The 25225-nt window shown below is 42.3% G+C and overlaps 1 protein-coding gene across 1 annotated transcript in view; it reads left to right on the forward strand.

The window, feature by feature from the left end:
* The window catches only part of LOC106808072 (voltage-dependent calcium channel type A subunit alpha-1-like), a 26955-nt gene extending 2032 nt beyond the window's left edge, over positions 1–24923 (forward strand). Inside the window, exons 4-20 of the mRNA XM_014810669.1 lie at positions 641–801; positions 1768–1911; positions 2433–2634; positions 3139–3303; positions 5920–6036; positions 10860–10943; positions 13566–13682; positions 14144–14209; positions 14679–14770; positions 15384–15534; positions 15769–15896; positions 16282–16378; positions 16961–17066; positions 17403–17513; positions 18709–18806; positions 23763–23902; positions 24622–24923. Coding sequence (XP_014666155.1) covers positions 641–801; positions 1768–1911; positions 2433–2634; positions 3139–3303; positions 5920–6036; positions 10860–10943; positions 13566–13682; positions 14144–14209; positions 14679–14770; positions 15384–15534; positions 15769–15896; positions 16282–16378; positions 16961–17066; positions 17403–17513; positions 18709–18806; positions 23763–23902; positions 24622–24802 — 2160 coding nt within the window. The 3' untranslated portion in view covers positions 24803–24923. The remainder of the gene's footprint in view (positions 1–640; positions 802–1767; positions 1912–2432; positions 2635–3138; positions 3304–5919; positions 6037–10859; positions 10944–13565; positions 13683–14143; positions 14210–14678; positions 14771–15383; positions 15535–15768; positions 15897–16281; positions 16379–16960; positions 17067–17402; positions 17514–18708; positions 18807–23762; positions 23903–24621) is intronic.
* The last annotated feature ends 302 nt before the right edge of the window (positions 24924–25225 follow it).

The following is a 25225-nucleotide window of genomic DNA, read 5'->3' on the forward strand; positions in this document are numbered from 1 at the left end:
CGTGCGTGTGTCGCGTCGTCGTGTGTGTGTGTGTGTGTGTGTGTGTGTGTGTGTGTGTGTGTGTGTGTGAGAGAGAGAGAGAGAGTGGGTGTGTGTGGTGTGGGCCGGTGTAGATGCGTGCGTGCATGTGGATGTGCGTCCGCCATGTTGACGCCTGTTATTTGGGCCAAAACGCGTAATAGTTTATGACAGTACTGGCGAAAATTGCACCGCACACAAAGACCTTTTGTACATTGTGAAGGCTGCTATCCGCTCGCGTGAGGCATTGTGTCTAGGCGAGTTCGGGGGGAGCCTAAGTGCACTATAGATGCGCCGATAAGACATGAGCTGATCTTTAAAACTGTTATGTTAAGAAAGATATGTGTCGATTACCGTCCCAACGCGCGTATCAAGCTGCATGCAGCGCCCCCTTCGTACAACTCAAGATAGTAAATGAGCCAGAGCGAGAGTGCCATCTGACGTGGAGTTTGCGCGCGCATATGGACTGGTGCTACCATCTAGCGGGAAAATATACATCTTGTGAATGACGCGTTTTTCTGTGAATGAAGACGCGCCCGCCGCGTTTCGCCTGCGTCCTGTCCGGCCTGCCTGCCAGCCGCCGTCACACACTCATCGCGCATTTCTCCGTCACGCTCTACAGGCTGTGTTCGACTGCGTCATCAACTCGCTGAAGAACGTGCTCAACATATTCATCGTGTACGTGCTCTTTCACTTCATCTTCTCCGTCATCGCTGTGCAGCTCTTTAACGGAAAGTTCTGGTTCTGCACAGACGCGTCCAAGCTGCTTAAGGAGGAGTGCCAGTAAGTGCCATCATTGCTTTAGAGCGCGTCATGAATTAACAGGGATGTGGCAGAGAGCCCGAGATAGATGCGGTAGATGGCGCCATAAATAACATCTGTACGGTAGATGGCGCCAGTATTTTAACATTAATGTGTTAGAGGGCGTTATCACCGATGTGGTAGAAAGCGCCGTTAGGTATCTCATTAGCTGCGAGCATGGTAGCGATAATTTAGATAAATACATCACATTATCGCATGACATGCGTCTAAACAGAGGAATTGCTCCGACCTGTGATTGGAGGATAAAAATAGACCCCGCCCACTTTTCCATTTTTGAAGGATAAAAATAGAATTCGTGACGTTTCGTTTCACCGGTCATAGCCGCGCGTGCATATTTGCTAATTAATTAGACTAATCGCGCTTCTATAGACTCAAAATTCACAGAGATTAAGGCTAAGTCATCATGTCTATAATAGCTAGAATTTATAGAAATGTAACTCAAATCGTTCGCTCTATATGATAGTTAGTACACGTTCCTACCGGTCATAGCATAGCGTATGCGGCGGGAGTGGGCTGGCTCTATTTTTATCCTCCAATTACAGGACTTTATAAATTTATTGTACAGTGCCAGTGCAAAAAAAGGTTTGCAATGGGTCGCCAATAGTAAGAATCGGTAACTTCATATTCTATTTATTTATTTCCTGAACATACACATTCCTGTTGAGAAGATGTTTTGCCTCGGCGGTTAGGAACCGATTTCCCCCGCAAATTCGTATGTAAAGCAGCTATTAGATTTGTTTGATCAAAGGTGGCACATTTTGCTGGGAAATTTAGAACAACAGCATTAGACAGACCGAATTGAATCTGGATCGAACAACGTCAACACTACATGATGGCGGTTTCTATTCCGTCTTAACTGCATTTCTACACACGCACCTTTCATCGTATTGAGTTCAAATCCTTAATGCGTCGCCGCGTGCCTTTCAGAGGGGAATATTTCGAGTTCACCGACGAAAAGCAGCCGCCGAGAGTCGAGAAGCGCGAGTGGAAGCGGCAGGATTTCCACTATGACGACGTGTTCCACTCCATGCTCACGCTGTTCGTGGTGCAGACCGGCGAAGGATGGCCAAAGTAGGCGGCCCGCCACCGCGCGCCCTCTCCTCACTCGTTGCCACAGCAGTGCTGTAACAGAACAACAAACACGACATCATTAGAAATCAGCGTTCAAACCATGCGAGCGTACATATCCGAGTATACGATGTAGACTAATGTTGAGATTGGGTTGTCGCTGGACATCGAATGGTTCTAATATTAGTCTGCATTGGACAGAGTCGCCGCTATGGTTTTGCGAACGTAATTGTCTCAAACAATTACCAATTAATACCATGTATCAAACAATTACGCTTCGTGTGCCTTCTCTGACGTACCATGGCCTCACGAACATTGTTGTCGTGGCCGTAAATATATATTTGATGAAGCTGTGTAATCAGGAATTGTTCCGCGACGATTGGGAATGGTTGTATCGCGTTTATTGAAGCCAAACTTCAATAAACGCAAACTGTGACTTTATAATTAATAATTATATAATTATATAATATTATAATTAATAAAATTAACGGTGACTTTGATGTGTCAATGATTTGCGCACGCAGAGTACTGCAGAACTCGATGGACGCGACGAGGACGGACGAAGGCCCGCAGCCAAACTACCGCATGGAGATGGCCTTCTTCTACATCGTCTTCTTCATCGTGTTTCCTTTCTTCTTTGTGAACATCTTCGTTGCCTTGATCATCATCACCTTCCAGGAGGAGGGAGAAAAGGAGTTATTGGACGGGGAGCTGGATAAGAATCAGGTTTGCTGCTCGAGGCCACGCGGTTGTGCTGTCTCCGGGATTCGTGACCCGGTTACGTAATCCTCGGCAACAATGTACGCTTGTTCAAACTTGACATTTCTATCTAAATTGGTTGTTTGATAGTTTTCAGAAAAGACGTGTTGTCGTCTTCCCCCGGCGTTTAAGTCACTATGCGTAATCGGTTTACGTATTTGCGGCGAGTGCATGCATTATCTTCAAGGAAAACCAGTAAAACATGTTAAGCTTATGCGAAATATTGACGCAGCATAACGATATCCATGGACCATCTAACTTTACTTCTCAATCGTATTTGAAGGCTTCGTATAAACGGATTTTATATATTTGGTATTGTCGCGGTATATGATTTACGGTTATTGAAAATATAGAGCTTTTAAAGTAAATATGATGTAAAATTAACTGTGATTAAAATAGCTAATTAGAATAATTAATCTGGCGTTGGCCCGCGTGCGCGCTTCGCCTCAATGACGCGTCCATCCGTTACAGAAACAGTGCATTGACTTCGCTATCAACGCGCGCCCTCTAGCGCGCTATATGCCAGAGGACCAGGACTCACTGCGATACCGCATCTGGAAACTAGTCGTGTCGCGCGGCTTCGAGTGGTTCATCATGGTGATGATCTCGCTCAACACCATAGTGCTGATGATGAAGGTAGGCAGGTGGCGCGCGCGTCGCTCTGCTCGCCATGCGGGGGTTGCCAGGGGCCGAGTGTGTTCCTGGCGGCTTGGGATTAGTCCGTGCTGATACCGGCCCGACAGCCCGCCTGTTTATCTGGTCACTGTCGCTACGATAACGGATAAAGTTAATTACGTCGAGTGTATGCGAATATTGTAGTTTGGCGAGGAAATAAAACGAGTGTAAGCCTGCTCTGTGGATGTGCAGGGTGTGTCCATCACCGATAGTTCGGTGTACGAACGACATTACATTTGCGTTTTCTTGCATTTATTTACGAGATATCATTCTGGCGTTATTTTCATTACAATATTATGTCGAGATAGAGTTGTTTACATTTGAGTTCATTTCACAACGATATTCACGTTTGGCAATCTTATTCGTACGTAAAAAGGGTAGCTTAGTTTCTAAGTCCTGCGGTATTTCATTGCATGGTCTATATAATATGCTTACAATGTTTTTTAGCTTCGAAATTATTTGTATGTTTTTCTAGATTTTAACGCTGTGCGAACGGTGCTGTAGGATTGGCAGGGTGCTCAATTAATACCCAAAAATGCAATTAAACCACAATTAATACTCAAACTGGCTGACATCTTATGCGAAATCTAAGATGGGCTATTCATTCGATTATCAGGCGTTCGGCATTCTATTACTATCGGCACATCATGACTCGATGTAGATGAAAGAAAATCAAACCACTATAAGTGCACAGCAATGAGATATTTCTGGCTTAGATTCGGTATTGTAATGTCAATTGTCATCTGTTATAGTTAAGTATGTTAAATGTTTACGTATGTAAATAGTTTCCGGAGGTTCTAATGAGGATTCTATTTCGGTAGTTATATCATCTTACTATCGTGAGCAAAAGCAATATTCAATGGCGAAACACATACTGAAAGACGCACATGTCCACAAGTGTTACATGTCGAAACGGGGAAAACCGTTTTGGAGAAAAATGGGTCATTGAATTTCCATCCTCACTTAAATATCCGCAATTAGATTCGTTATTGTCATATGACTGACGTGTCAGGCCAGAATCCAATTATAACAGAGTATCTGTCCCTATCACCCGATCGGCGTGTAGCAGAGTTGCTGTCACTGTCACCCCGAACTGCGCGTCGCCCAGTCACTGCGACTGTCACTCATATTTCCGTATCGCACCTCCGTTCGAGGTGGATAACATGCCAGTGATGCCGCAGATCTACTGCACATGTGCGTTGTCCGTTTCATATAGAACGCGCGTCCATCGCACCTAGGATACGCAGATAATCGCGTACACCGTGGACGCATGATATTTTCGCACTATGGTCTTTCAGAATGTGTTCATCATGAGAGTGTTGCTCGTGCTCCGCAACATAGCTAATCTAACACAAACTGTCATGAATGCTCTACGTGGATGCGAATTCCGCGGAAACGTGCAAATAGTGCTTCTCGATGAGTCTTGTCGGCTACCGACGTGTACGCGAACACGCTCACGAGCTTGGTAGGTTGGTACCTGTCAACGTGATCTAGTGCACAATATGATTCGATAATTCCCAATGCGATATGATTCCACCGGTATGGCTAATTTTCGTGATAGTAGTACACCTTCAATTGATGTATGTTAGTCACTACAGAGAATCTGGTGACAAACGAGGTCACGACACGATATCGGGAAGCTCTATTCGGGCGTGTTTGTGATGGCGTGGCTTACTTTGAACTGTCACAGCGCTCCTATTGGACACCCGAATCTGTGGAGATACGGGCAGGGAAGCGCTTACCAAAAACAATGACTTACTCACCACCGCCGCAATTTAATTTCAATGATTTCCATTGAAAACCTCTAGACGATTATTTTCTTTTTTAACAAATTTTTGAGATTATTCACAGCGTGCATTTTGTGACCGCTCGATCGAAGTTAACTTACACAGAAAAGCGTTTTACATAGTCAACGAAATTATTTTGGAGAATCTTGTTTCGGTCAATCACTATTCAAAATTATTTCAAAATATAACTAAAGACACCAAAGGTATTGCATGTTGACAAACATGAGAATGCATTAATTGTTCACGCCCGGGTACAATATTGGTATTTCTCATGGACTTGGCAACATGCCAAGTGTTGCCGCTGCATAGTAATTGTCTCAGGGTTGATATGCATGGATGTTGCGTTGAGAGAAAGCTTACTTGGAAGACGATTAGAACGAAACTCGTAATACCCTTAAAGGCCCATAAATTACAATTAATTTGTTCCGATAATACTACGAATGAGGGTTATTCAATAGTGTTTTATTGTTAGTTGATTAAAATTATTATACCTGTAATGGTTTGAATTAGTAATGGTTGGGTTGTACATGAAGTTTAATCCGTCTAACCGTTTTCCGAGGGCAAACAATATAAAAACGCCTATTGGGGAAAGAATTAAACCCTCCGGTTTTCGCATTCAGTGTGTAATTGGCAAGTAGCATCGTAGGAATACTTGTTATATTTGACCCATTATTGTTTTACAATGCAACGCCACGTAAACCTCAAGCAATCCATGCAACCACCCGTGTGACAATGTATTTAAACCGGCGCCTTGTTTTCTTTCTTTCTTTTCATTTTCCTTGCCAAACAGCAGTCAGACAAGGAGAGCAATGGCACATACAAGGATGTGCTGCGATTTTTGAATATAACCTTCACCTCACTGTTTACGGTGGAGTGTATACTGAAGATGATAGCGTTTGGAGTGAGGGTAAGAGTACCTGCCTGCGAGAGAGAGGACGAAACGCCGCGGATCGCTGCGCTGTGCTGTAGTGAGGATGATTGTACCTCGCTTCGCTAATGGCGACGTCTGGCAGAGGTTTAAGCACCCTCGTGACTCCCCAATCTCATTCTGCCAATGACCATACGCAGCAGCAGAACCGCAGGGGACGTCCAACTGGGCATGTGCGAACAAAGATCGTTGGTGCAGGATCGCTGAGCTTCCGCTTGCTGGCTACCAACGGCCCAGTTGTCTATTTCCATTTCCATTTCTGCAGTGGTCTCAACGCTAGTGCCACTATTTAACGAGCCTTTGAATAAAAGTTGCTGAAAAGTCGTCGATTTGTGCCGTATACTGCGCAGATACCACGTGGGGTGTTGGCGTGCCCCTGTCGGTAGGTGTCACTGCGTTCTGCTGTTGCTAGTTATTGGCCGGCTGTGTATGAATGAGCACAGTGCAGTGGTGACCCATGGTGTTGTCATTAACCTCTTCTGCGGGACGTGTCACTCCCGTTTCAGCTCCTTGCACTAGTGTGTAAGCCACATCCTGTTGGAAGCTGGTCGCTCTAATCGATATGAGCTATGTCAAATAATTATCGCAATGTAGAAATTCTACGTAAATCGTTATTCAGTACGCAACGAGCAAACACGATTTCGCGCTCTCTTTAGCGACCAGCTCGCATCAGTCAAACTCCGTCCTGGGCCCACGAAATGTAGGTTGGTGTATGTGTGACGATATTTTGTAGGCTGTGAACTGTCTGCCACTCTTGTCAGGCTGGCGCTCTAGTCTGTTTTCCTCGAGAGTCTTGATGTGTGGGACTGGGACGGAGACTTGGCCATGGCTAAGCAACTGGCTCACTGAACCAGCATCGTCGCAAATTTGCCTGCTTCCGACTAATAAACTGCATGATGCGACAGAAAGAATCATTTTGGATTCTAATTCGTGATCGAGGGAGCGATGCCCTCGTTGGCGGCCATTTTTTAAATGTATGGCGTTTTTAGCCGTAATGTGCCAGTTGCTTTGCTGTCCCATAGTCGGTTCTTGTTAGCACATTATTTATGTTTATGTTAATTTTCTCTCTTGTTTGCTTTTTTTCTTGCTATTGATTTGCATCCACTGGTGCCCTCTACAAACAGCCGCTTGATGAAGATACTCCCCTGATAATACTGACAGTTTTACACTACGCCAACATGGCTTTCACGATCCTTTTCTCCATCGAATGCGTTTTGAAGCTCACAGCTTACGGACCCAAGGTTAGACCTTCTCGTTATCTGGACAGGAGGTCTGAAAGGCAAATTTCATATGCGTCCAGACGCTATAGTATAAGGCTGAACAGAGGGAAGACAAAATCGAGTTCATAAATTATTTCGCAAACTTACCGAAGGATCTCGCTGCAACTGGCCATGCTGATGTTTCTGCTCGGCAGCCTCCATAGAAGAACGTCTGTTGCAAGAAGTGGGTGGGCATATCGGATTCTCTCAGCAGGGCGGCATTCCTTTCAGACCTCCTGTTTCTAAATTCAATGGTTGACTTCGTACGTTCATGTCGCGCTGCAGTGAATCAGCCTGCGTGCACCCATTCAGCACATGTGCACGCACCTTTACTCTGTCAAGTAACCGTCTGTCTCAGTCTTCTCACTAACTCACTCAGTAAGATAATATATGCACGCGTGATAGCATGATGGATCTTTATCGAATCTGCCATGAACGAACATACTCAGTAAGCTAGGCAACACTTAGCAGTTTGCACAATACGTAAATTCGTGTGTAGCATAGCTACACTTACAAACACGAGTAGTAGTAGTTGTTGTTGTTTTGTTGTAGGTGATTTTGAAATATTAACACATCATCATAATCGTTATTAGAAATTGTGTGTGAACGGTAATGAATAATAAAAAGCATTGCTAATACACATTCAAAATTCGCGTGATACAACTTGTAGCCGAAAGTAGTAGATTCTAAGAAACCCAACGTATATCACACACGCGCGCACGCGCGCACACACGCACACACACACACACACACACACACACACACACACACACACACACACACACACACACACACACACACACATATATATATATATATTATATATATATATATATATATACATATATAACATAATTATATCATATTAGACAAACATAAATGTAACATTAATTTAACTACATGTATATTTGAGATTCTTCATATCAACGAGCATGTTCAATCACGATTGGATTCCAAGTGAGCCAGGCACTTGGATTCAATTTCAAACGGCCGTGTGATTGGATATAGGTAAATTTGTAGAGGAACCGAGTTGCTTCTCTGTAATGTACAAAGAACATGTAAACTGTTCCGTTGTGGTTTTCCAGATAGATCAGGTTAGTTATAGATTTTCCAGACAGATAAGGTGCTGCACAGTCTGAATGGGGACAGTGTTGGGCTGTGTCTGGTCTCAGCTATCATTTTACTTTACTTTTATTCGTTATATATATATGTTGTCGCAACGCCAGTGCTTACAACGCGACCACCTGTGTGAGCATATCTACATACTCCGTTTCTTCGAGTCGCTACTATTGTTTCCCGTAGGAACCGTCTTCCACCTCGTCATATAAAGTATATATTCCTATAGTTGACTGTCACACATGCTGAACCATCCGGATGAATAATTGCTATCGTTATGATTTTCTTTGAAGCTAGACCAGTACAGCTCCACACTGAAGCAGATCAAATAATATTCCTATTATATACCTCAGATCATCTGTTTAAGGGGGTTATTTCCTAGCATGGCGTCAACGTCATTTTGACTTCTGTTGCAGAACTTACCGTTTTTCAACGCAAGCTTTGCGCACCTAGGTGTACCCAAACTCACAACCCTGTTATATGTGATTGCCTTGTTAAGTATTCTCACTATAGTTGCCTCACACGCCTCTTCCTATTACGTTTGCTATTTTGGAATGGGTTTATTAAAAGGTATATAATAAAAATATTATTGGCCGACTGTCGGCCATGTTTGGGGCTTGAGTTTGCCTGGCTGCTGTAGTAACGTGTAGTTTGGTGTGGTACCTGTGCATGCTGCGAACGGCCGCATGTGTTATAACCATTTATAACAGAGTTTAGACAACATTTGCAATGATAATGCATTCTGTCTGCTTATCGTCAAGGATAGCGAAACTATTAGATGGATTTATGTGTTAATGAAGCTACTTAATGGGTTTACGTGCGTACTATAAACGTCTGTAGCCTACTGTTAAATGGAATATAATGCATAACAGAAATTAGCCCGTTCTATAGCTCCAATTTTTTGTGCATTTGAGCATAGTTATGTTAGAAGAATATATATCGACGAATAAAGATTTTAACTGCGCCCTTTTTGTTCTTATAATAGCGTATAATTTATATACTTGACGATACATAGGCAAAGTACATTTAGCGACATTTTTCAAAATACAAGTAAACGTTGTAAAATGTAATGTTTAACTCATTACTTGTCGATCAAGCGTCTCCTGTGAAAGTTGGAAAATGCAGCTTGTAAGAGCACATATTATTCCTGCCATATAATAAGTTTTCGACAATTAAAATGTTGCCAAACATTGGCCAGACCCAAAAAAATACCACAGGCCATAAGGCCACGGCCTGTACCGTAAGCATGGCAACGGTCCCCGCATCTTTGTCAACTGGCAATCAGCTTGCGCAAAAATCCATAGAGTGTACATAATAACAATGGTGGTAATAATAATAATAATAGTAACAACAATTTTTATATTACTCGGAGAGAATGCACATTTTTGATGAATAAGAATTATGATAGATATAAATTCACTCTTAGAGCCAACTCAAAGATTCTGGTAGGATGAAACATGTGTGAACTGCAATGCATTTAAAAGACTATGAAACCTTTCACAGGAGACGCAGATGTACGAATATCGTAATTTCTCTATAGCTCACCTTCTTGTGTTCGATTGCAATCGTTGGTCAGCGCATAGCCCGCGGTTTGTATGTAGTCGGAACTGACCGATCTAGATTTTTTTCGAGTAATGGTGATATGAGAGAATAGTGATAAAATAACTGTTAAATCTCATTCTATGATAACGAAATTTTCGTTATCCTATTGTGAGAGAGTTGTGTCTAGATCGAAATTAATTAAACGTTCTTTGTTCGTAAGGCTTGTGTATTTACTTGTGCCCTTTGCGTGAAACGACTACCGTGCATTGCTCCTGGTACGTCCTCCATTGATGTCTGATGTTTCTGTCGTGTAACCTCAGAATCGGGGGACGGGGTAATGCAGGGTAACCAACTGCTTGCGTAACGTGGTTCTTGTTGTTGTTTCCTAAACTATAGAACTACTTTAAGGATTTGTGGAATTCGTTTGACTTCTTCACTGTAATTGGCAGTATTGTAGATGCAGTCCTAGATCATTTCGAGGACCCTGCCAGAAAGGTAAACCCCACGACTGTTGTGCTGGAAGATGTCGCCATCTACAAGCTGCCGTCTGCCTGCTGTGCTTAAACCTACTGGCTGCGTGTTCCTTTAGTTTCCCCCTTTGTTCTGCTTGTGGGTCAGGGCCACTGGCGATGACATTGCTCTCCCCGTCGAGTTTATTTGCTAGTCACACGTGCCTCTCGTACGTGTCGATCATTGTTGCGTCACATGATCGAACAGTGACGTGTGTGTAACGCGAGCGTGATGTCATCGCACGGGGGCGCTGACGCATGCGTCACCAGGGGACAAAAAGGACTGCACGTGTATGCGCCCACCTATAGTTATTCGCCGGGAGGTAGCTGCTGGTGGCTTTTGCATTGCTGTTCACTCTGGTGTGTCTGTTTCTAGAACTACTACAGAGATTCATGGAACATCTTCGATTTCGTCATAGTGGTCGGGAGTATTGCCGATGTAGTGATAACCGAGTCACAGGTAGTGCGTATCACTTTCGGATTTGTGCACATGCCTTGGTAAGTGCATTGTGGCTTAAAAAGATCCTGCTATTGCCTGTGCAGGGGTGCTGCCGCTAGCCCACACGCGCCAAATAACCTTTTGTTGTTACAGACTTTCTCGGCTAAAACTTCGCCCATTCGTGTTTAGTAGCGCTAACGCGATGCGCCTTGCTTTTCGGTGTAGCAGATATTCTCTCGAAAAAAATGACTTCATGCTCAGACTTCTTATAGAAAGGACGTATCTTCGAGCACCCACTGTCGCGTGATCGTAGGTCTTTTAATGCCATAATGCAGTTTCTAGGGTATTTCCCTAAAGTTCGACTGGCGAATTTGTTGATACTAAGGTAACTGTCAACTGCCAGGTATCCCCGAAGCGCCGTCTATAAGTTGTCTGCCTGGTTACACGTCTCCTTTCTAGCTGAGGCCATCTGTATGTACTCCTCTCTCTTTAACGTGAGAAAGTGCGAGCGTGCGTACGCGCGTGTGTGTTGCATGCGTTTCCTCTGTGCACGTCTCTCTAGCCTGTTATTCTTTGTTCAAGCGCACTCCAAAATTGTGCAGGTCAGCCCGTTGTAGCGTTCTCTACATGGCTAACTGTCCTGTTTATTGTCACGATGCCACTCTGCTATCGTTTGAGCTGGACTGGAATCCCTCATTAAATATGTATATATACTCATTAGCTAAGAAAAAGAATGTTTGCTGTCTTTGTCCGTGTAGGTCGTTCGTACAGTCGTCAAACCTTACCGTCGCAATTGCAACAGTGTTATCAATACTTTTAGCTGTCCCGAAAATAAGAACAATTTCACAACGCAAAGGCATAGATAGACGTGAAATCTACTCTATACACGGTCAGTAACTAAAGTGAATCAGTCCGATGGAACGTTGGTTTATTCTGCCGCCAATGTTGCTCATATAGAACAGGTTATCTCGAGGAAATGCTTGTAACGGGCTGTATGCGTGAACGCTCCCGCATCGTAAACAGCTAGAGTTATACCCTACCAACCGATGCATATATATATTTATATCTACATAGAGCCGTAGCTGTGTCTGTGTTAGCGAGAGCGCACCTGTCCGCATGCAGGCTGTAGAGAAAACAGATAATTGCTCTTAGTGCTACGCGCAGCTTAGAGCTTCAGCAATGGCTTTACTGGGATCAGCCGACCTCGCTGCTTCCCCCTCTAGATCTGTTACGATGTAAATGCATCTTAGATATAGAGCTTATACGTCAATGAGCAGCCCCTTCGCGTCTTATTTCACGTGTATTGACCTCATCTAAACGCTGATGTCTACGTATATATATATATATATATATATATATATATATATGTGTGTGTGTGTGTGTGTGTGTGCGTACGTGCGTGCATGCGGGTGTGCGTGTGCGTGCGTGCGTGCGTGTGTGTGTATATACATGCGCATACGAAGTGTTTGATAAATGTTATTGTAGTCGTACTAATCACAAACGAAACCATGATTGGCGGGTGGGTCTACTTAAGAAGCACATACGGGAAGAAAATGATGTTCATGCTTATACGTAGTTTATACTGATGTAGCCGCAATGATTTACTTGCGTATGACTCACATGGTCTAGGTGCATCGTTGCTATCAACCTATGCGTTTTGCGTCTAGTCGTACGTATTGTATATTCTGTAGGTGTTATTCTAACATGTGCTTCTGCCGTCTATACCCGTCTGTATACTGACTCTGCTTTGTACACGTGCGTGTGTTTGTGTGTGTTTCTATATACAACGCTCTAACTTCTCACGTATTTCTATACATGTCTAGCTGTTTCACCGCGTGTTTCATAACGAACTACTCGTTGCATTCTTGGGCCAAATTTTTATATGAATCAAAATTGTAAAAAGAAAAAAGCGTTACCTATATATCACAATATAAATAGTCTATATTAGCCATAGATATGATAGAGTTCGAACAGACTATTACGTGTTAGGCGCACATAGGACTGTGTATATGCTTCTGTACTACCGTATGCTCTTGTACATGCCTGCTAGATGGCTCCGCGTGAAAAATGTGAGCAATATAAAGGCCACCAAACGTATCCCTGTTTTAATGCTTAAAGAATCACGGCGAGTTGCCCCTGATCAAATATAACGCCTTCCGAATATCTGGAGTGCTTCTTTGTCATCAATTGAATAATCAATAGACTCGAAATAATATCTGCGGTGCTGTGTGAGAGACGCACATAGGAGGAGGTATCTGTAGAGGACACATCGACGTCTACTGTTATCAGGTCACAGGGAGCCTTAAACACGCGCCGACATTGGCATGAATAGAAGCATATGGGCGTGCACGTGTATACGAGTAGTAGTCATACATATACATCAGGAGTAGATAATAGGGAATTCCCTATTATCTACTCCTGATATACATGTATACAAGAGCTAATAATATTATCTAAAAGCTAAAAGCTAAGGTATTATTAGCTCTTGATGTATAGCACTTTAAACATTATGCACATATCAAGTAGTGAAAGCCGTTTTGTGCACTCGCTTGCTCACACCGCCGTTTATTGGTGTGGCTAAGATAGCAATGATATCTCGCCCTCGGAGGTCAGTTTACTATGACTTTATGTATGTATTGGCAGAACAATTTCATCAACATTGGCTTCTTGCGGTTATTTCGAGCCGCTCGCCTCATCAAGTTGTTAAGGCAAGGTTACACGATCCGAATTTTGCTCTGGACCTTCATACAATCATTCAAGGTAAAGTCACTTCACTTCTATTGATTTCTTTTCTATTTGCTAGGAAGCTAATAAGTTTCCGTGTGTTGTGGTTTTTGTGTCGACTTATAAGTGAAGCTATAATTGAGAAAATAATTGACAACAATATAGACCCGAAAGCAACAAAGAGAAGGCAACCCGATTCTTTCATCACATACACCAAAATACTGGGGCCCGTTTTCAGAAACATCGTAATGTTGAGACTAATGTTAAGACTAATTTTGTAATGACAACGGACCCCTAGAATCTAACTGCAAAAACAACTATTCGTTCAATTTCTTGATACCAGGTTTCCATCTCTATCGAGGTTTTATCGACAATTAAGATGATGTCGATATGTCACTCGAGGTTTGGTGTGTTCTGGATTAATAATCATGCTCTTAAACTTGAATGATACCAACGCTGCGCATAAGAGTGCTAATTAAGTTTCTTATATCCCGTAGGCGCTGCCGTACGTGTGTCTTCTCATCGGAATGCTGTTCTTCATCTACGCTGTCATCGGCATGCAGGTGCGTTACATGATCACCTGGTCACCTGGAACAGTCGTGACGCGACGCCTGGTGGCAACCTCACGCAGCTTCCATAGTCGGCACGATACCGTGTTTACGTCTTGTTTAGTCACTGATGTTTACTAGGCGGTTGAATGTATGCGCCAGTGTTTTGTCGGTGGGGTGTTACCTAAATATAATGCATACGCGCCACATGTAGGAAACGAAGGCGGAAAACCACGGAGCGGGCTAGCGAGATTGTTGTGCATTGCATTGCCCGTACATCCACGCATGCCTGTTTCTGCTCAGCTGGTATCTGCAACGACAGAGCAGTTGAATTCTAAAGTTAACCCCAACTAATAACCTAAACATAACCACAAATATAACCCTCTCACTATCCCCACGTAGAATCTCGACGCGCTGCTAGTTATGCTGCTAGCTCAGTGTCTATGCGTAACTAACTTGCTAACATGCGTGTGCGTGTGCCTAGGTGTTCGGGAACATAAAGCTTGACCCTGACTCTGCGATTAACCGCCACAACAATTTTCAACTATTTCTCAGCGGACTGCTTCTCTTGTTCAGGTATGCGAGCTGTTACACATATTATGTGTTTCCTCTGCGGAACTAGGTCCGCGACGTACGACTGTTGCCATGCGAGATGTGGTTAACGTTAGACTAGAGAATGACGCGACTGACGTTCACGCTAGATATTACCAGGAGTTTATAATAATAGATATTATATTATTATATCTATAATATTATTATTAGTTAATATTAACTTAATTAAATTAATAATTAATTATTATTAATAATAATAATATATTATTATTATCTTTGATTATTATAACATCTATTATTATTCACTCCTGATATTACCTAATTACTAACAATCAACGCGCCTATTGCTAACATTATTAATTATGTATCTAACTATTTTAGCTGCCGGCGTTAAAGATATTTAAGTGCGATCCCACTTCACATATACAGCCTACACAAGCCTGATATTTTGATATCTGTATTGCTATAATATATTTTACTAGCTAATTTCTTTTAATTTTCCGCAAAATAAAAAGTATATTAAATTTTGCTTCAGCTTTGCGCTGACTAATATTGAGTTTCTACAGAGCATTTAGGAAGGTCTCTGTCTAGTGAATACACAGAAGAAAGTCACTGACTAATACTCATATCTCCGCAGGTGCGCGACTGGCGAAAATTGGCAGTTGATCATGCTGTCGTGTGCAAGTGGCGCCCCCTGTGACCCAGATTCAGGCCTCCCTGATGGTTCCTGCGGCTCTCAGATTTCATACTTTTATTTCTGCACATTTATATTCTTCTGTTCGTTTCTAGTAAGTTATGGATATATTTTAATTTAAAATTACCTGCACACGTTATATGCATTAACGTCACTACGCACGCGCATTAAAATGTATAATGTTAGGACGTAGTGTCACATTGTATTTTCAAACTTATTATCATATCAAATTAATCAGCGGAAGATTCATTATGCGCTAGGCATCGTTCAGGTGTCGTTTGCTATGCACGGAAACATATTGAATAGCTTACACGCAATTCCTTACCAGATGTTAAACCTATTTGTGGCTGTCATCATGGATAACTTCGACTACTTGACGAGAGATTCCTCCATCTTGGGTCCACATCACCTGGACGAATACATCCGGTGCTGGGCTGAAATCGATCCAGCTGCAAAGTTTGTGCTTTCTTACTAGATGGAAGACGTTACTCTATCGCCATGCAAAACACAGCTGATTATCTTAATGATAATAATAATAATAAATATAGATATAATAATAATAATAGTAACAACAATTTTTATATTACTCGGAGAGAATGCACATTTTTGATGAATAAGAATTATGATAGATATAAATATAGATATAATAATAATAATAATATTAATAATAATAATAATACTAATATTGTAGCAAACGAACAATCGACGCATACAACGCATGGTTTGTAGTTAGTTGAAACCAATACAATTCTCTCCAATCACCACGCGTATTGTTTATTAACAGCTACCTATGTGAAATTGCATTCTTACTCTACATGGAGGAATTTTTATATGTTTACAGAGGGAGAATTCACTACACAGATATGTACGAGATGTTAAGAAACATGGCGCCGCCTGTTGGGTTTGGACGAAAGTGCCCATATAAACTTGCATACAAGGTAAGCAGTGATCTGGGCTTATATCATGCCTAAACTCTTCCTGGGCCAATGCAGTTCCTAACGGTTCGTGAATTTACCCTATTTTCAATATGGTCAAATGCTTGGTGATTAAGAAGAGTGCTGGATCATTGAGGGTCATCACCTTAGTTTCAATACAGTGCTACCTTGATTATAGCAAATGATGTGACCGTCGGTTTATTATGCAGATATTGCGAGGTATATAAGTGAATGTAGTGAGTGACTGACAGTTTAACATAGTTAAAGAGTAAAACAATGAACGAGTCACCTTTGCTCGTATTTTATTCGCGTTCAAATGCCACCAAAATGTCTAGTTTTGCAGGTAACTAGTGAAATTAGCAACAACATTGCTTACTGATCTAGACTAAACTTGCTTATTCTCCTGTATAATTTTCTGAGCCCCCTTGTCCGGCATGATTTTTTTTTCTCTTTCTATAACACGCAGCCGCGCAATTACCGGCTTGTCGAGTTGACCCGAGATAAACCGTTGCTGTTCAACTGTTCCGCGACTTTTCTCCAGCGTTCTATATGGGACGCTTAACGCCTCGCTGTTTCTCACTGCAGAGGTTGATCAGGATGAACATGCCCATTGCCGAGGATAACACGGTGCAGTTTACAACCACACTTTTCGCTCTCATCCGCGAATCTCTTGGCATCAAGATGCGCAACGGTGAGCGGCCCTCGAAGTGCTTAAGTGCTCTTAGCCTCCTCGCGTCCAATGTGAATAACACGTGTGCGTGCATGCGTGAGTACTTGTGAGTGCCTGTGCGTGCACCTATCTGCGCACATATGCACCTTACCACACCATGACTTGTGAAAACCTGCGAGTAGTGTGATTGAGGTAATTAGTAATAACCGAATAATGATGAGTGCATGACTATGTTTCTTGTACATGGTAACGAATACAACGGAAAATACAATTGCATATAATACAACAGCAATAAAATAATAAAAATAAATAATAAATAAAATAGTAAATAGTGACGATCTTGCTTGTCCTTTCTAGCGGACGAGATGGACCAAGCAGACGAAGAGCTAAGACAAGTGATTAGATTAATGTGGGCGTATCAGTGCAAGAAGAGCAACCTGGTGGGCAAACTCGTGCCAAACAACGCTGGTAATGTCACCCCTCTAAAATGCATTGTGAACATATTCCACGATACGGTCTATACAATATACTATATATATATAATACTATATACTATACTGTCTATATAATATATATATATATTATTATATATAGGTTCTTAATATATATATTACTATATATTATGTGTGGTGTGTGTGATGCTGTGCAGTGGGCAGGGTGCTGTGCGTCGCGTGCGTGTGTGTGCATGTGTGGTGCGTGTGCGGGCGTCTGTGGTGTGTGTGCGCGCGCGTGTTGTGTGTTGTGTGTGTCGTGGCTGCGTGTGCGTGCGTGCGATGTAATTGTGCGTACGTACGCGCGTCGTTGCGCTGCATTGTGTGCGTGCGTGCTTGCGTGTGGGTTGCGCGTGAGTTGGTGGGGCTGTGTGTATTTTATGCGTTCGGTGTGTGTTTGGGCGTCTCGTGTTGCGCATGTGTGTGTCATGCGTGTGTATTGTGTGTTATGCTGTGCGTTGTGTGTGTGCTTGCGGCGTGTGTTGCCGATGCGTGTGTGGTGGTGGAGTTGCTGTGTTATGTGTTGCGCCGTGTGTGTGTCGTGCGCGATGTGTGCTCGGCATACCGTGTGTGTGCGCGCGTGTGTGCGTATGTGTGTTATGTGCGTGCCGTGCATGTGTGTGTGTGTGTGAGTGTGTGGTTTGTGTGCGTTGTGCGCGCGCTTGTGTGTGTCTGTTGGTGTGTGCGCGCTGCGGTGTGTGTGTGCGTGCGTGTGTGTGTCGTGCTCGGTGGCACGCCATGTGGTGTGTGTGTGTGTGTTTGTGGTGTGTGTGGTGTGGTGTGGTTGGGCGTGTGTTGTGTGTGGTCCGGCTGTGCAGCGTGTGCGGTGCGTGTGTGTGCTGTGTGTGTGTCTTGTGTGTGTGTGTGTGTGAGTTGTGTGTTGTGTGTGTGTGCTGGTGTGTGTGTGTGAGTGAATGTGTGTTGATGTGATGAATAGATGATAGAGAAAGACTGAGATGATTAAGATGATAAGTGAAATGTGAGTGTGTGTGGTGTGCTGTGTGTTTAAAGGTGTGTGGCCTGTGTGTGGGTCAGTGTGGTGTGTGCGCGCGGCTCGCTCGCGCGGGGCGCTCCGTTACATGCGAGCGTACTTGTGACGGCCTTTTGCTTAAGATCCCTTAATTATTATGTGAGATATTGTCACAAGTGTGATGGCTGCATGTGGTTTGCAGAGCTTGGAGAGGGTCAGCTGTCGGTGGGTAAAGTGTATGCAGGTCTGGTCATCCTTGAGAACTGGAGAGCTTATAAGGCGGCCATGGGAGCAGTGCAGGTGAGGCTCATGAAAACATTAGTGTATAGTGTCACCGCTACTTCTGCAGAGCATTGCAGTTATAATATGCCGTCACTCTAATGACAAACACAGACGCCATCTTGACACACTGGTTTCTTCGTTCATAAATTGAATTCAATCGTTGTCTGTAAAGTTTTTATTTTTATTGTTTCCACACTTAAATATTTTGTTTGGTGCTTTAATCGGCCATTTTTTGTCAATATTTAACATAAGTATATCGGTTTTGAGTAGTTTTTGCCAATTATGTTTACTTAGACCCCTGTGATTCTCCTACAAAACATTATTTGTTGTGTGATGACTTAATAGCGTATGATATTACCTATAATGCCCGTGGTGACCCGAATCGTCTTATATATTTGCATAAATAATATTCCTACAACAATATAAACAATATTGACAGACACCTTCCTAGACTGAGTATTTCTAGACGCCTGTGTTTGGCATCAACTGCGTTGATCATTTTTGTGCATTGTTGTGTTTCATGTGAGATGGTGTTTCAGCAAAGGTAATTTATTATCAACCAGTCTTTGCTAAGGCAGCTAACTTTTACTAAATATACTAAAACAACAGAGTTAACAGTAATTTTTATCCATTGTGTACCCACAGGAAAGCCCACATGAGGTCAGTACACGTGTGAGAGCATTCGGTTCGCCTTTCCTGTATATATCTATATATACTACACACACGCATATATACACATACGCACCGTTGCCGGTGAACCACTGCACTGTCCTGTCACTGTGTCGTGTCATTCACATGGAGCAGCATCATACAAACTCGCTCATGTATCTCCCGAGGCTGACGCTTAGCTTATCGTCGCCGCCGCGAGTCCAATTCGTGCAACGCACCCTGGTGCGAGAGCAGAGCTATGATGTATAATGCTGCAACAGATCGTGGATATTGCACTGTCTTCGTAGCACTCGTACTGGTTCGATATTCCGATAATTCCCTCCTATGATGTTGTCGTTTTCGTTTGTTTTTTGAGGGACGACTATGGATATATTCTTGCAAGTTCCCTGTCTGTTACACTGCGCAATGTCCTGACATTGCGCTGCGCAACTTAAGACAGGTTTCCTATACCGCACCGTGCAATCCTTCATCCGCACAATTTTAGCCAGTTTTTTTATTCTGCGTTCAGAAAGTTATGTTCTCTAACGACACCCTTAGTCTATTTGCTTGTTTTCGCCAACACATGGCTACGTGCATTTTGATTTATACAGAGTGTTATAAAATCTTGGTTCTGGAAACAATCAATTGTTGGCAAAATTATCGTTTCAATTGTAATTGTGTTTCTGTAGCATGAAACCTTTGATTACTTTTTGACTGCTGCATTTAGCCCCCAGCTTAAATTGTTGACCTGAAATGGTAAACAATATACAAAGAAATTGCATAATAATTCCAGAACCAATTTATTACTAAATATTGCACGTTTTATGTGATTCAAAAATACAACACAGTAACCTCCAATGCATGCATCCTTAATACGATAGAAGGATAACAAATTGTGTTGCATTTTGTATTAAAAGTAGATACCTCTTCCAGTATGTAAAACACCTACTTGCTCTATATTTTCAATTTGGTTAAGGTTGGCTGGTTTAGGTACCTTGAAAGACAGGTTTTATCAATATTTAGTTTTAAAAAGCAATATCGCTGAATGATTCCTGGGTGACGCTCCTCTTCTTTCCTTTAAAATCTAAAACTTGTATATAATTATATAGTTTAGGTTTATAGATATTATCAATAGCATATATATATATATATATGCCATCACAGATAATAATTCGTTGGAACAAAATAGTAGTGATCTGACAATGTACTTACTATCCACGTACGTACCTTGATTATACGATTGACGATTTCCTAGATGACTTCGTATATTTTCAAGCAACCCCACGCCCCTCACCCGCGTGTAAATACAAATAGTGCTGCCAATTTAATAAACGCACCTTGTGGCGGTTTTTGCCAATGCAATACCATGGACGACGTATTCACGGGAATATATATAAATGCCTAAATAGCCCATTTTGTTGCGTAAACGATAGAATAATAGAAACTCTATTTGAAGTAAACAAATTGCAAAGTAACAAAGCTATCTGGCAAAATATTCCTATCCACCAGCCTTAACGAGAATTTCGCATGTTTTTTTACTACACTTCTTGGCGAATCGAGTGTATTTGTCGCGACGAGGGTGATATTACCCGACCCAGTCGAATTGAGTGTGGTACCTGAATGTGGTATATATGGTGTATACCTACTACACGTATTTAGGTGCTCGTATCTGTTTTACTAATCGTTACGTCCCATTCAATACGCCATTGTAACACGTGACGATGTGACACGATCAAGATGTCGCCGTGCTGTGATGTAGCTTTACGTGCGCACCTTGTGCGCCTTTTGCATGCTATTCCACCGGGCATGACTCACACTTGCACGAACGTTAATTTGTGCAGTGCTATACTAGAACCATCATGGAGGCACTACGTGATTGAAGCTAGTGCCTCCATGTAGAAATGCTGGTAGCTAATAGCAAAAGGGTCTGTCTGGTTCGATGCGTGTTTGTTATAGGCAGCATCTAGCCTAAGCAGGAGAACCTTATCGTGTTGTGATGGCATCATCCACCTATGATGTCATCACACGTCATTCAATGACGTCATTGTTTTTACATCCTATTAGATCGAGAACTATTGGACTGCAATGATAATAATTGGGAAAGATTTAAGCACAGGCTTTATAGCCGCTGACAACTAATTTCTGCTGGATGAATAAGGGAATGTCTTTTATTAATTTTTTGAGGAGGATTTCTGATATTGCTCTTGCGGTATGATAAATTCGTGTTTATTTCTGTATTGCGTAATGTACATTGCTCTCAACAGTTGATCTGTTTCTTGTGAAAGTTTTTCCAGTATATAAAATATGGAAGATAGTTGGAAAACGTGGCTTGCCTTTATTGCTACTTATTTATATATCAACGCTACTAACCTGATAAATAGAGTAAATCAAATATATGTGGATTTTTTACTATTGAATAATAATCGTGCAAAAAATAACGCACATGTCTATTGTAAACACGTTATATATTTTCACGTTGCTTCCATATTTTATTGTTTGTACCCAGTACTAACGCAGCTGTTGGAGATATTGTGTTGAAATTCGTTTTCTTCTATTATACTTGATAACTGAAGCCAATACTACTAGCGCATGTATTCGCCGTAACTATACTTTCAAATGAGCATCCTTTCTATGTACTATCAGCCGTACCCAAGCCCTGTTTTGCTTCAAACTATAACATGTGATTTTTTGCCTGCAAGATCACTACTTATTGGATGAGGCTTGGATAGGGGGTCGATTCTGGTACTAACTTACCCTGCGCAACAGTGCTCATCTTTTTGACAGGAATGTCCGGTCATTAAGTAATGCTGCGCAGCGTAGGCTGGTAGTCCTTTAGAAAGTGGCTGTCTGGATTTTACTGATCTAACGATATGATTTATTTTGCATTTCTCGTCTGTAGGAAAAAACTCCAGAGGTCAGTAACGAGATCCTGTTGAGTTTTATCCTGTTCGTTTTGTGCACGTTGCGCCATGACGCGAGAGTCAGGCATCACGTGGCGTTATTATCGGTGTTTATTTCGCTTCATTATCTAAATAATGTGTTCGTGTGCATGATCGCATCACCACCGTTACGAATGCTGCAGTAATTAGTGTATAGCCCCTGTTTCGGAACAAACCAAAGGTTACGCCGCCGTAGCGTCGGGTAACTTGTAACCAACTCGACGACTGCGTGGCGTTTTAGCAAAACGTTATCTGTTTACAGTGTTTTATTACAGCGATAGAATGCGTAGTTGTAAACACGGTGATCGTTGCCGTTGTGCTTCACTAGTCGTTTTTGCACATAAATTGCAAGATAGTAGATAGTCTTCATTTGCGGTGTTTTGCCTTGCACCTGTATAAATTGTGGCGAACGATGGCCAGCTTTAGTAAGAGACGTTGATAAAAGAACAAGAGTGCTGGCGGGGAAATTGGTTCTATAGAAATATATACATATCATTTGTTAAAGCGCATTTATTCCATTTCGTTGTTTTTTTGCTAATAATAATTGGTGCAACCGCAGGACCTCGGCACTTATATTGATCACACAAGTGTAGGCGCATGCTGCTATTATATTGTCTAGCGAGGTCACTTCACTGGTGACCCGTGACCCTGTTTGGCTAAACGACACGTTGTTTATTCGCAACTTCGAACTGCAGGATAGATTCAGTAGAGCATCGTGCTGTTTTTTTTGTTACGAGCTCCCGCCTAGTATTTGGATCGTTATCTCTCATTTTTATTCATAACCTTTGGCATAATAACTTTTATTAATAATATTGAGCATCTTGTATACTAGATAGCTTTGCTGTATAGGAAATAGTGGTTTGCTGCCAATCCTTCCATATATGATTAGGCATCGAACAAGCTGTAGTTAACGCTCATTGATTATGAGATTACGTTGTCTAAGAGGCTGCATGCTATTCGCTTGTGTGATTACCGTTTCCATGGTGATATGTAGAGGTGCTTTTATATAACAAGAAATAATACACGTTTATTACAGACAAAACGATTTAAATTGTTATTGCCACTCATTCGGGTGTTTTTGTACAATAAGAAAACGGTGCCATACATTATAATGCCTACCCTTGTTGAGAAGCGAGAAGTAAAAATTGTATTGTTGTAATGGTCCGAGGTGATAACAATTTTCAAAATACTCTTCCACAGCAAACCATTCAGTAACGCTTTCACTATAGTCTATTTTAGAAGGGGACCGGGTTTTGCCAACATAAATGTTCTAACATTTGCATGCGTGTTCTGTTATTGTGTACTGTAGTGTACTGTACACGTCTGCACCACTGATATATTGGTTACTAGTCTGTCGTTTATACCAAGCCTCCTCAATTGTTTGCAGCGTCCACCATCTTTCTTTAAGCGCATATTGCGCGGAACCGTCCGGACGCCATCGCACCGCTCCAATGCCAGCGAGTCAGATGAGGAGCATGGGGGCCACCGCTCGCGCTCTCACTCTCTGAAGGACGGCTCCAACCTCAGGTGGCTCGACATGTCCGCATAACATCGTCATCATAGCAGCCATATTTTCTCGCCACGCGGAAGCGCTTCCGCGAAATGTTCTGTTAAAAATAAAGCCCGATTGCCTGGCGAAGCTGATGTTTACTTTTAAAAATACACTGATTATGTTTGCCGGAAATAAATTCTGTGATTATGATAAGCTTGTCTGGCCACGAGGATAACTAAAAATTCGCGGCGTTCATCGAATTATCACGTAAAAAGGGTGATTCGCGAGTTTACTGCATATATGCATTTCATCAACTATATACCATAAATATGTATCAGTACAAAAGGATTCTAATCGTGTGCTGCTTACATGTGTGTGCGCTTTCGCGCGTGCGTGCGTGCGTGTGTGTGTTTGGAGGGATATGTGTGCACGTACATGCGTGTGCCTGATCAATCTGCTAATTTATCTGTATATGAAGAGCTTATTTGCAAATATGCTTACATCCATTTTTCTTACATCCTGCTTAACGGACCCAACATAAATCACCTTTAGTTGCAAAACAGCTTGCATCCATGCTTTGACCAATGGAATGCAAGGAACTGTAAAAATAATTTAAATTGATAAACCACATGTATCAAATAATTGTTTTTGTCGTTTTCTTCTAATTCTCCAAAATGGACGTAAGCAGTTTTGCAAATAAACTTCATATATATCTCTGTGCGCCCTATGTGACGGTGCATGTTTTTCCGCGCAGCATTGATAAGCAGGAGAACGGTCAGCCGTGGAAGCGCTCGTTCAGCTTCCTCCGCCGCGTCAGCACGCGAAAGAGACATCGTAAGGACAACTCACCGCACAACCCCGAGGAACACTATGGACAGGTAGGCGCGTGCCCATATCACGGTCCCGTGGTCAGCGGCCGTCAGCGACAGGTATAACGTCTTGCGTGATGCTGAATCGCTCGTCCGGCAACAGCAGAACGGTGTAAATATCGAGCGTAATTTTGCGTACGTGAGATGACACATCACTCACGAGTGCGACGAATGAAAACATTGCCGTAATATTGCCCGTATCATCTCATGCGTGCAACACCCGCAGCTATATTTGTGATTAAAAACGTCTATGAGCCGACTATAGTTTAGTTTTCAATAGAATAAGCTTCATAATCTGTTTCTAATAAACTAATAATTAAAATCAATCTTATGTTAGTTATCGTCGTTATTGTATTAAGGCTAAAAATTATGCAAGTACCATAGACGCTCATTTGATAGTGGTTAGTTTTAGTCATCTTTATTATCTAGTACTTTTAGTGTGCGTTATCCTGGGTGATGCACCATTCGTATACGTAGATAGCAGTAAAA

The sequence above is a fragment of the Priapulus caudatus genome, unplaced genomic scaffold (assembly GCF_000485595.1).
Source record: "Priapulus caudatus unplaced genomic scaffold, Priapulus_caudatus-5.0.1 Scaffold1, whole genome shotgun sequence".
Lineage (NCBI taxonomy): Eukaryota > Metazoa > Priapulida > Priapulimorpha > Priapulimorphida > Priapulidae > Priapulus > Priapulus caudatus.